The 12,474-nt window shown below is 52.9% G+C and overlaps 1 protein-coding gene across 1 annotated transcript; it reads right to left on the reverse strand.

Annotated features, from left to right (window-relative positions):
• Positions 1–6,133: 6,133 nt before the first annotated feature.
• Positions 6,134–12,467, reverse strand: ZGLP1 (zinc finger GATA like protein 1). The gene is made up of 5 exons (XM_054539643.2): positions 11,628–12,467; positions 10,463–10,828; positions 8,118–8,224; positions 7,662–7,755; positions 6,134–7,480 (listed from the first exon to the last, which is right to left on the reverse strand). The coding sequence occupies exons 1-5, from the start codon at positions 11,762–11,764 to the stop codon at positions 7,363–7,365; spliced, it is 822 nt and encodes a 273-aa protein (XP_054395618.2). The 5' UTR covers positions 11,765–12,467; the 3' UTR covers positions 6,134–7,362.
• Between the last annotated feature and the right edge of the window lie 7 nt (positions 12,468–12,474).

Genomic DNA, 12,474 nt, shown 5'->3' on the forward strand with positions numbered 1-12,474 from the left:
TCTACTAAAAATACAAAAAATTAAGGCCGGGCGCAGTGGCTCACGTCTGTAATCCCAGCACTTTTCGAGGTTGAGGCAGGTGGATCATGGGGTCAGAAGATCGAGACTATCCTAGCTAACATGATGAAACCCCGTCGCTACTAAAAATACAAAAAATTAGCCGGGCGTGGTGGCACATGCCTGTATTCCCAGCTACTCAGGAGGCTGAGCCAGGAGAATCGCTTTAACCCTGGAGGCAGAGGTTGCAGTGAGCCGAGATCGCACCACTGCACTCCAGCCTGGGCAACAGAGCGAGACTCTGTCTCAAAAAAAAACAAAAACAAAAACAAAAACAAAAACAAAAAAATACAAAAATTTAGCTGGGCTGTAGTGGCATATGCCCTGTAATCCCAGCTACTCGTGAGGCTTAGGCAGGAGAATTGCTAGAATCCGGGAGATGGAGATCTTGAGGTTGCACTCCAGCCTGGGCAACAGAACTAGACTCTGTCTCAAAAAAAAAAAAAAAAAAAAAAAGTGTTTTTTGACGGGGCTGGGCATGGTGGCTCAAGCCTGTAATCCCAGGACTTCTGGGAGGCCCAGGTGAGAGGATCCCTTGCACCCACGAGTTTCAGACCAGCCTGGGCAACATAGCGAGACCCTACAAAAAATATATTTCAAAAAAAAATCTTTTTTTTTTTTTTGAGATGGAGTCTCGCTCTGTCGCCCAGGCTGGACAGCAGTGGCACCATCTCTGCTCACTGCAAGCTCTGTCTCCTGGGTTCATGCCATTCTCCTGCCTCAGCCTCCTGAGTAGCTGGGATTACAGGCGCCTGCCACCACACCCAGCTATTTTTTTTTTTTGTATTTTTAGTAGAGACGGGGTTTCACTGCGTTTGCCAGCATGGTCTCCATCTCCTGACCTCGAGATCCGCCCGCCTCGGCCTCCCAAAGTGCTGGGATTACAGGCGTGAGCCACCGCGCCCAGCCTCAAAAAAAAAATTTTTTTTTTGAGATGGAGTCTTGCTCTGTCACCCAGGCTGGAGTGCTGTGATGTGATCTCGGTTTACTGCAACCTCTGCCTCCTGGGTTCAAGCAATTCCTCTGCCTTGGCCTCCCAAATAGCTGGGACTATAGGCATGCACCACCACACCCAGCTAATTTTTGTATTTTTAGTAGAGACAGGGTTTCACTGTGTTGGCCAGGCTGGTCTCGAACTCCTGACCTAAGATGATCCACCTGCCTCAGTCTCCCAAAGTGCTGGGATTACAGCTGTAAGCCACCATGCCTGGCGCATTTTTCAAAAATTAGCCAGATATGGTGGTGCATGCCTGTAGTCCCAGCTACTTGGAAGGCTGAGGCAGGAGGATCCTTTGAGCCTAGGAGGTCAAAACCACTTCCAGCTATGATATCGTCATTGTGCTCCAGCCCAGGTGACAGAACAAGACTCTGTCTCTAAAAACAAACAACAAAAAAAATCCAAAAGCTTTTTTTGAACACCTACTATGCGTCAGGCACAATTTAAGCTGCCTTTTTCTTTTTCTTTCTTTTTTTTTTTTTTTTGAGACGGAGTCTCTCTGTCACCCAGACTGAACTGCAGTGGTGTGATCTCAGCTCACTGCAAGCTCTGCCTCCCAGGTTCAATCGATTTTCCTGCCTCAGCCTCCTGAGTAGCTGGGATTAACAGGCGCGCGCCACCACTACACCTGGCTAATTTTTGTATTTTCAGTAGAGACAGGGTTTCACCATGTTGCTCAGGCTAGTCTCGAACTCCTGACCTCGTGATTCACCTGCCTCGGTCTCCCAAAGTGCTGGAATTACAGGCCTAAGCCACTGTGCCCGGCCCGGCTGGCTGTCTTTTCTCAGTGTGACCTAGAGCTCGTCCTCTCTCAGTGCCTGTTTTCTGCTCTCTTCACACCCTTAGGCAGGGGTGGGGGCCTCCCTCCTTCCTCCTACTTATCTCTTCCGCCCAGTACTGCCCTCTGATCCAGGTCACTCTTGGAGGTGGGAGCTAGGTGCTTCCCCCAGGCCTGGTTACTGGCAGAGCTGAGGCTGCCTTGCCAGGGTGGGTGGAGGCCCTTTCCATTGCGCCTCTGCCCTGAGACTTCGGTGAGACTTTCCTGGGCAGGCACTGGCTGATGCTATGAGTGTCGGCCCTTAGCATGTCCCCCCTGTTAAAGGGTGCACCCCTGCCCCACCCTCAATGCTTCCTTTGTCCTGTGTCCACCCACAGTGCTTCAGTTTACCCCCACCCCGCCTTTCCACTCAGCCCATCATGATTCAGAACAGACACACACAGGGTATCCGCTGCAACCCCCACTACACGGCACCTTCCCCCCTCATCCCGAACAGCATAAGGCACAGCAGCTGGGCCTCCTCCCCACAGCCTCCTCCTCTGCCTCTCCTCCCTCAAAAGCAGGAACACGGAGCCCTACAGAAGGAAGCCAGTCCCATGCAAACATGTAATGAGCAAAGATGAGACGGGGAAATGGCACAAGAGGGCAGGCCAGTGCTCGGTGCTGGAGCCAGGGGCCAGGTATAACACCCTAAAAGGCACCAGCCAGGGGCAGCCCCTGCCACTCACACCACCTCACCTTTTCTGCCTGTGCCCTCCCTGCTTAATGATGTCTGTCTGCTCCTACTGACCTCAAGGTCTCTTTCAGGGCTTTCAGATGAGATATTTATTTTAGTAGGTTGGTGCAAAAGTAATTGCTGTTTCTGCCATTGAAAGTAATGGCAGGCAGGGCATGGTGTCTCACGCCTGTAATCCCAGCACTTTGGGAGGCTGAGGTGGGCGGATCACGAGGTCAGGAGTTCAAGACTAGCTTGGCTAACATGGTGAAACCCTGTCTCTACTAACAATACAAAAAAAATTAGCCGGACATGGTGGCACACCCCTGTAGTCTCAGCTACGTGGGAGGCTGAGGCAGGAGAATTGCTTGAACCCTGAAGTGGAGGCTGCAGTGAGCTGAAATCACACCACTGCACTCCAGCCTGGGCCACAGAGTGAGACTGTCTCAGAGAAAAAAAAAAGTAATGGCAAAAACTGCAATTACTTTTTCTTTTTTTTTTCCTGTTTTTTTTTTTGGTTTTTTTGTTTTTTTGGGGTTTTTTTTGTTTTTTTTTTTTGAGACGGAGTCTCACTGTGTGGCCCAGGCCGAAGTGCAGTGGCGCAATCTCGGCTTACTGCAGCCTCTGCCTCCCAGGTTCAAGCGATTCTCTCCTGCCTCAGCCTCCCAATAGGATTACAGGCGCCCACCACTATGCTTGGCTAATTTTTGTATCTTTAGCAGAGATGGGGTTTCACCATGTTTGCCACGCTGGTCTCGAACTCCTGATCCACCCACCTCAGCTTCCCAAAGTGCTCGGATTACAGGCGGGCATGAGCCACGGTGCCCGACATTTTTTTTTTTTTTTTTTTTTTTTTGAGACAGAGTCTCACTTTGTCACCCAGGCTGGAGTGCAAAGGCAAGATCTCACTGCAGCCTCCGCCTCCTCGGTTAAAGCGATTCTTCCACCTTAGCCCCCTGAGTAGGTGGGATTACAGGCACGTGCCACCACACCTGCCTAATTTTTGTATTTTTAATAGAGTGGGGGTTTCACCATATTGGCCACGCTGGTCTCGAACTCCTGACCTCAAGGGATTCGCCCACCTCAGCCTCCCAAAGTGCTGGGATTACAGGCATGTGCCACCGCTCCCGACTTCCTTAACTCTTTTATTTCCTTGCACACTTTTTCTCTGTAGCCCAGCTCACAACTTAACATCCTATTAGACAGATACCTGACTTTTTTTGTTTTTTTGAAACGGAGTCTCTCTCTGTCACCCAGGATGGAGTGCAGTGGTGTGCTCTCAGCTCACTGCAACCTTGCAACCTCTGCCTCCCAGGTTTAAGCAATTCTCCGGCCTCAGCCTCCCGAGTAGCTGGGACTACAGGCACATGCCGCCACACCTGGCTAATTTTTTGTTTTTTAGTAGAGACAGGGTTTCACCGTGTTGCCCAGGCTGGTCTCGAACTCCTGAGCTCAGGCAATCCACCCGCGTTAGCCTTCCAAAGTGCTGGGATTACAGGCATGAGGCACCGCGTCCTGCATCTGAGTTTTTTTTTTTTTTTTTTTACTGTCTCCTAGAACATCAGCCCCAGTAGAGCAGGGATCTTTGTTCTGTTCACCACTGAGGGTCCTCATTGGGTCCTAGCACACACAGTTGCTCAATAAATGTTGAATAAGTGGGTAAAGACAGCCACAAGCTTGCAGATATGTGTTCAAGGTTTAACCTTGGAGAGAGCTTCTCTATGCTTGGCACTGGAGAGGCCTGTCATGGGCAAGGACACAGATGTGGCGACCTCAGACTTGAGAACTCCTGGGGCAGTAGGGGAGATGGATGTGAATAATGTAACGATAAGCCTTCCTTTCTATGTTAGACTGAGTGGTCAAGGAAGGCTTCCAGACAATGGAAATTCTGATAGGTTCTAAGAGGGAGACCAGCAAAGAGCTGAACCAGAGGCTGACACAGGGTGAGAGTGGGAATGTCTATTTTTATTTTTTTGGAGACAGGGTCTCACTCTGTTGCTCAGGCTGCAGTGCAATGGCGCGATCATGGCTCACTGCAGCTTCAACTTCCCAGACTCAAGTGATCCTCCCACCTCAGCCTCCCAAGCAGCTGGGAATATAGGTGCATGCCACCACACCTGGCTAATTTTTGTATTTTTGGTAGAAACGGGGTTTCACCATGTTTCCCAGGCTGGTCTTGAACTCCTGGGTTCAAGTGATCTTGCTGCCTTGGGCTCCCAAAGTGCTTGGATTACAGGTGTGAGCCTGTGAGCCACACCTGGCCTATTTTATTTTTTAATTAATTTTTTATTTTTGTTTTTGTTTTGAGATGGAGTCTCTGTCTCCAAGGCTGGAGTGCAGTGGCACGATCTCGACTCACTGTAACCTCCACCTCCCAAGTAGCTGGGATTACAGGCACATGCCACCACGCCTGGCTAATTTTTGTATCTTTAGTAGAGACAGGGTTTCCCCATGTTGGCCAGGCTGGTCTCGAACTCCTGACCTCCGGTGATCCACCTGCCTCAGTTTCCCAAAGTGCTGGGATTACAGGAATGAGCCACTGTGTCTGGCTGGGCATGTGTCTTTTTTTTTTCATTCTGTAGATAACAAGCAATTCTCCTCCCTCAGCCCCCCAAGTAGCTGGTACTATAGGCGCCTGCCACTACGCCCGGCTATTTTTTGTAGTTTTAGCAGAGGTGGGGTTTCACCATGTTAACCAGTCTCTAACTCCTGACCTCAGGTGATCCTCCTGCCTTGGCCTCCCAAAGTGCTGGAATTACAGGTGTGAGCCACCACGTCCAGCCTCAAACTCCGAGTTTAAGTGATCCTCACACCTCAGCCTCCCTGAGTACTAGGATTACAGGTGTGAGCCACCACACCCGGCCTGAGTGGGGTGAGGTGTTTATTTTAGACTGAGTGGTCAAGGAAGGCTTCTCTGAAGAGCTGATGTTGGGGCCAGGCCTCCTCAAGCGATTAGAAGGTGTCAGCCATGGGGAGATGTGGAGGGAGGGTGTTCCAGGCCAAGGAAGGGTAAGATCAAATAATTCATGGATCTGAGGGCAGAGGAATCTGGACTCCAGTTCTCCCATTCAGGGCTGCCCAGGAGAGACAAAGAGGATCTCATAAGGGTGTGTGGCTTTGTGGATCACTCATGCCCACAGCAAGGACCATGCCCACCCTACCCACCCTACCCACCTTTTTTTTTCCCCCAAGTCTCCATTACCCAGGCTGGAGTACAGTGGTACGATCACGGTTCACTGCAGTCTTAACCTCCAGGGCTCAAGTGATCCTCCCACCTCAGTGTCCCGAGTAGCTGGCACTGCAGGCGCGCACCACCACCCCTGGCTCATTTTTTGATTTTTTGGTAGAGACGGGGGTCTCACTGTGTTACCCAGGCTGGTCTCAAACTCCTGGGCTCAAGCGATCCTCCCACCTCTGCCTTCTGAAGTGTTGGGATTACAGGTGTGAGCCACCATGCCCAGCCAGCCACCAGTCTTGACTCCATCCTCCCTCCCTCCCTGTGAGTGCTGGTGGCCTGTGTGTCCCGCCTGCTGAAGGGTGCCTCTGACTCGGGGCTTTTGACTTCAGGCCTGGGAGACACATTTTGGCTGGGTTAGGGAGATCTTAAAAGGGGGTAGGGGACACAGCAGGGGCTAAGGAGAGGGACACACTGCAGGCAGGGGTTGGGTGACAGATGAAGGTATATGCTGCCAGTGTGTGCCATCTACTTGTGTGTTTTACGTTATGTCTTGTGCATGTGTCCTGTGTGGGCTGTATCTGTGTGTGACTCAGCTACGTGTCAGCACATCCCTGTCGATGTGTGTCTCTGCTGATGTGTCTGTCAGCATGCACGGCTGTCTTGCATGTGTCTTTTTTGAGATGGAGTCTCGCTCTGTCACCCAGGCTGGAGTGCAGTGGCATGATCTTGGCTCATTGCAACCTCTACCTCCCAGGTTCAAGCGATTCTCCTGCCTCAGCCTCCCAAGTAGCTCGGATTACAGGCACATGCTACCACGTCTGGCTAATTTTTGCATATTTAGTAGAGACGGGGTTTCACCATGTTGGCCAGGCTGGTCTCGAACTCCTGACCTCAGGTGATCCACCTGCATCAGCCTCCCAAAGTGCTGGGATTATAGAAATGAGCCACTGCGCCTGGCCAGACATGTGTCTTTTTTTTTCCCTTCTGTAGATAACAGGGTCTCACTATGTTGCCCAGGCTGGTCTAAAACTCGTGGCCTCAAGCAATCCTCCTGCCTCAGCCTCCCAAAGTGTTGGGATTACAGGCGTGAGCCACTGCACCCAGCTTGTGTGTGTCTTTCTGTGTCTGTTGTGTGTGTCTGTGGGTAGTGGCTGTTTCCCTGCATGGGACATTGTGGTAAATGTGGCTAATTCCCTGTGTGGGGGCTGCTGCCTGTGGATAAGACTGTGTCTCTGTGCATGCACACGTGTGTGCACACCCCTCACAACTCCAACGAGAAAACACCTGTCCACCTTCCTGGGTTAGCACAGGGGCACAGGAGGCGGGATCCCAAATCACAGGCTTTTTCTCTCCGAGTTATCTCTGCACTTTATTGTCCCTGCTGTAACAATGCTCATCCTTCCTGAGAGCGTCTCCTGAGGGGGCCTCGGCCAAGGCTGACTAGAGAAGGGGCCGGTGACCCCTAGCAGGCTCTGCCACCTGAGGCCTGGGTCTTCCCCCGGGATCCTTGAATCTGGAGATGGCAGAGAGGAGGCAGGCCGGCTCTTTCCCCAGTCCTCCGAGGAGAGCTGCTTCTGCCCATTCTCCCACTGGTGAAACAGAGGCAGAAGCAGCAGCTCAGCAGGGTGAAGCTGGGTTTAACCTTCCTGAATGGGGTCCAGGGAAACTCCACATCTGCCACAGAGCCTCTTGGGCTGGACATTTTTCCTGGGCACCAGCCAGCACCTGGAGCAGCGAGTGCCATATTTCTTGTACCTAGGGTTGGGGGACAAGAAACTTCCATTTGGGATGCAGTGGGGGCCCGGAAACCGCCACAAGGAAACCACTTTTCCCAAGAGGTAGGTGTTTTGCTTTTTGCTTTCCCCATATGCCATCCTGGTTACACGTGGACTGATTTGGGGACCCCGGCCCCAACTCCCTCCTCCATTCTAAGAACCTGATCCCACAGGCATTGCAGAGAGGGGTCCCATCTTCAGCATCTCTCCAGAGCGGGGTCCTCTGGGTCCGACAGGAAGCACAGCGCCGGGGCTCTGAAGGGTCAGAGGTCAAAGAGCAGGGGTCAGAGGCCACGCATGTGAGCTCGGGATGCCTGTGCGGAGTCGGGCATTTTGTGGGGGTCTCAGTAAAGGCCCCACCTGGCTCTGGATCAGCCCTGGGAGTTGCCAGCTCTAAGCCACAGCAAAGCCAGGAAGGGAGACAGATGGCAGCGTTCCGCAGAGGAGGAAGCTGGGGGTGGGGGTGACTCAGCCCAAGTGGAGGGGGGGTGCTGCGACTCCTCCCAGAGGGCTCTAAATGGGGAAGCAAGATGGAGAAGGGGGGGCAGGGAGAAAGGCAGGGAAGACAGGAAATTGGCCCCCAAAATATTTATAGCTCTCGGGTTTTCAGGACTCACCCAGGGCCTCGCTGCCTGCTGAATGGGCCTCGGTGCCTCCTGGGTGGTCTGCAGGGCCCCCAACAGCATCTGCAGGGGATTCCTGAGAGCGGCTACTGCAGGGCAGGCTGCGTGGCAGACAAGGTATTAGCATGGGAAGGGATCCGTAGCTTGTCCCCAACAGCCCCCCAAAATGAAGATTTAGTATCAAGGTATCAGCCATCCCCCGAGGAGGCAACTGATATCTGAATGGCCTGGTTTTGCCTCTCATTAGTAATATTATTATTATTATTATTATTATTATTTTTGCAGATGGAGTCTCGCTCTGTCGCCCAGGCTGGAGTGTAGTGGTGTCATCTCAGCTCACTACAACCTCCACCTCCTGGGTTCAAGCAATTCTTGTGCCTCAGCCTCCCGAGCAGCTGGGACTACAGGCACGCGACGCCATGCCCAGCTAATTTTTATATTTTTAGTACAGACGGGGTTTCACCATGTTGGCCAGGCTGGTCTCAAACTCCTGACCTCAAGTGATCCACCCGCCTCGGCCTCCCGAAGTGCAGGGATTACAGGCATGAGCTACCTACCGTGCCTGACCTAATTATTATTATTATTATTTGAAAAATGGTAAGCACAGGGACAGCCTGCCAGGTTCCAATCCCAGTTCTCCATGTCCTTGCTGTGTGAGCCTGGACACATTATCTCCTACCCTGCACCTCAGGTTCCTCATCTGGAAAATGGGCTTCCCAACACAACAGTTTCTTTTTTCTTTGAAAATTTGATTTATTGATTTTTAAAAAGAGATGGGAGTCTGGGCAATATAGGTAGACCCCGTCTCTACAAACATAAAAAAAATAGCCAGGAGTGGTGGTGCAGGCGTGCACTCCCAGATAGTTGGGAGGCTGAGGAGGGAGGATGGTTTGGGCCTGGGAGGTCCAGGCTGCAGTGAGCCATGACTGCGCCACTGCACTCCAGCCTGCGTGACAGAGCAAGACCCTGTCTCAAAAACAAACAAACAAACAAAAGCAAAAAAAAAAGCGGCCAGGCATGGTGGCGGCTCACTCCTGTAATCCCAACACTTTGGGAGGGCAAGGCAGATGGATCACCTGAGGTCAAGAGATCGAGACCATCCCGGCCAACATGGCGAAACCCCATCTCTACTAAAAATACAAAAATTAGCCAGGCATGGTAGCGGGCACCTGTAATCCCAGCTACTCCAGAGGCTGAGGAAGGAGAATCGTCTGAATCCAGGAGGCAGAGGTTGCAGTGAGCCGAGACTGTGTCATTGCACTCCAGCCTGAACGACAGAGTGCGACTCCATCTCAAAAAAAAAAAAAAATTATTGTTTTGGCCGCATGATTAAAAAAGTCATAATTATAATTTTTATAATAACAATAAATAAGTAAAAAGATGGGGGTCATACTATGTTGCCCAGGCTGGTCTTGAACTCCTGGGCTCATGCAATCCTCCCACCTTGGCCTCCCAAAGTGCTGGGATTACAGGTGTGAGCCACCAGAGCCACCAGGCCCAGCTTCCCAAAGCTTTTTTTTTTTTTTTTTTTTTTTTAAGGGGATGGAGTCTTGCTCTGTCGCCCAGGCTGAAGTGCAGTGGTGCCATCTCTGCTCCTGGGTTCAAGTGATTCTCCTGCCTCCCAAGTAGCTGGGATTATAGGAGCCCAATACCATTCCCGGCTAGTTCTTTTTTTTTTTTTTTTTTTGAGATTGAGTCCTGCTCTGTGGCTCAGGCTGGAGTGCGGTGGCGCTATCTCGGCTCACTGAAGACTTCACCTCCTGAGTTCAAGCAATTCTCCTGCCTCAGCCTCCCGAGTAGCTGGGATTACAGGCACCCACTACAACGCCCAGCTAATTTTTTGTATTTTTAGTAGAGATGGGGTTTCACTATGTTGGCCAGGCTGATCTCGAACTCCCGACTTCAGGTGATCCACTCGCCTTGGCCTCCCAAAGTGATGGGATTATAGGCGTGAGCCACTGTGCCCGGCCTCCCCAGGCTTTTGAATGAGCCCATACACATAAAATACTGCCTGTTAACCTCTTATTGTTGTCACTACCAACAAATAGTAGCTGTTAGCATTATTGGGAAAAATCATTGCAGCCGCAGCTGCAGCCTAAGCAAGGTCAGGCCTGATTCCTAAAGAGACCAGGTCTCACACTGGGAGTGGGGAGCCACTGAGTCAGGAGCGGCAGGACTGTATCTGGCACCAGCTCAAGTTGTCAACCAGAAACTGGGCCACGTGTAACGTAGAGCACGGGTGAGGGTCCACACCGACGCCAGGGAGCACCCCTACCTCCCACACTGGTGTTTGTGTTGTAACTGGGAGAAAGGGCGCCCTGGCCCCAGCCGGCCCCTACCTGTACGTGGGGATGATCTGCAGGCTGGAGTCCGGCTTTATCTGAAACTTCAGAGTCACCCCCTCGAACTCGGGGTCCACTTTCTCGGTGCCTCGGCAGGGGTTCAGCTGCTTCCGGGGCCTTCTCTGGGGTGGGACCGAGGGAGTCCCGGGGGGCTGCAGGCGGCGGCCCTTTTGGCTGATCCTTGTCTGTGTGTCCTTGGAATCCCTGTCCAGCAGCAGGCGGCCCTGAGTCCCCAGAGCCATCGGGACCCAGCAAGGCCCCAGGACCGGGGTGTCCTGGGCAGGGGACTGACCCAGCCTCTCCACTGTCTCTTGGAGGAAGCACAGGGCGGTGACCGAGTCCTGGCATGCAGGCCAGAGAGACCTGGGGAGAAGGGCAGTGGGGTCACTTTTTCTTGGGTGACTCCTGGGTTTAGCCGGCCAGGGGGTTCCAACTTGGGCCGGCTCTTTGTGTACCCTTGGACAGGGTACACACCCCACCTGAGGTTCAGTCATTTCTAACTCTGGGTGGAAGGTTTAAGAGTTGCAGTAATTGCAACTCACTTCGCCCACTGTGGGGCCTCCCAGGCACAGTCAGCCCTCCACATCAATCAACCCCTTACGGCACCCGTAGATCACCCAGGCAGGGACCGCCCTAGGTGACCGAGGCAGGATTTCAAGCCTCTGGCTGCAGGATCGAGAAAAAGGTTACTTTTTTTCTTTGTGTTTCTTTTAGAGACCGAGCCTCACTCTGTGCCCCCGCCTGGAGTGCAGGGGCGTGATCAGGACTCAGTGCAGCCTAGAACTCCTGGGCTCGAGCGATCCTTCCGCCTCAGCCTCCCGAGTAGCTGGGACTTACAGGCACGCGCCACCACGCCGCTGGCTTGCCATAATATGATTACGATTTTTATCATTTTCATTATTATTGAGTTGCCCTCCATAACCCGTGGATGATCCCTGGGGAGTGCCTACATCAGCCCCAGAGACATGGAATTGCATGGCCTCTGATCCCTAGATGACCCCAAGTGTCTCTGGGCACCAGAACCTCTTTGTAAGTTTCAGTAACTATTATAAAATTGCCACTTCTCGATAACCCCAGCAGAGAGAGGTCATGACCCCTTGATCACTGAGCCAGGTGGTGAAGTGCTAGCGGGGTCCGGGAAATGGGGTTTGGCCTTACGCACCTCTCACTGATTCTGCAGCATCCTGGGGTTCTCGGCTTCTCCTGGGAGGGGGATCCTCCCAGCGGCTCCAGGTCCAGACAGGGCGGCGCCAGCAGCTTTGCTGGCATTGAGGAGTCCGGGATTGGCTCGGCCTCCATTGCGCCCCAGCCCAGCCCAGCCCCTCCCTAATTTCAACCGGCCCTGTCCCGCTGGGCCCACCCGATGAAACCCACCTGGGAGGGGCGGGACCTGTGGGGTGGGAGCGCTCTTGGCAGAGGATGCGATGAGCCCCAGCTGAGAGCAACCAGCCTCGGCGGCGCCTTTCCTCTTTCTCGCTTTTTTCAGGTCATCCGCGCACCCCTGCGTGGCAAGGGCGGCCTGGACCCCACCAAATCCCTCCGCAGCTGCCGGGGCGGGGCCTTCCACGCTAGCCCTCCCCCTCGGAAATGGGGGCTCCCAGGCCTTTGCCTCGGATCCCCAGCGGGATCTTAGATCCCAGAGGGAAAAGAGAACCGGGGGCCCAGCACAGCAGATGCAGGTGTGTGTGTGTGTGTGTGTTTTTTTTTTTTTTTTTGAGACAGGACCTCACTCTGTCACCCAGGCTGGAGTGGAATGGCCTGATCACCGCTCCACTGCAGCCTAAATCTCCTGGGCTCAAGTGATCCTCCCACCTCAGTCTCCCGAGTAGCTGGGACCACAGGCACTTACCACCACTCCACGCTCATTTTTACTGTTTTTATAGAGACAAGGTCTCGCCATGTTGCCCAGGATGGTCTTAAGCTCCTGGCCTCAAGTGATCCTCCCATCTTGGCCTCCCAAAGTGCTAGGATTACAGGTGTGAGCCACCTGTAGATCCCAGATCTGTCTC

Source organism: Pongo abelii, chromosome 20 (assembly GCF_028885655.2).
Source record: "Pongo abelii isolate AG06213 chromosome 20, NHGRI_mPonAbe1-v2.0_pri, whole genome shotgun sequence".
Classification (NCBI taxonomy): Eukaryota; Metazoa; Chordata; class Mammalia; order Primates; family Hominidae; genus Pongo; species Pongo abelii.

Bases quoted from the DNA above. Each gene is read 5' to 3' on its own strand.
- ZGLP1 (XM_054539643.2), bottom strand. From the start codon at position 11,764: ATGGAGGCCGAGCCAATCCCGGACTCCTCAATGCCAGCAAAGCTGCTG. The intron at 10,829-11,627 runs GTGCGTAAGGCC...CCTTCTCCCCAG, and splicing joins TGCTGCAGAATCAGTGAGAG to GTCTCTCTGGCCTGCATGCC. The intron at 7,756-8,117 runs GTGAGTCCTGAA...CTGACCCTTCAG, and splicing joins AGCAGGCAGCGAGGCCCTGG to AGCCCCGGCGCTGTGCTTCC.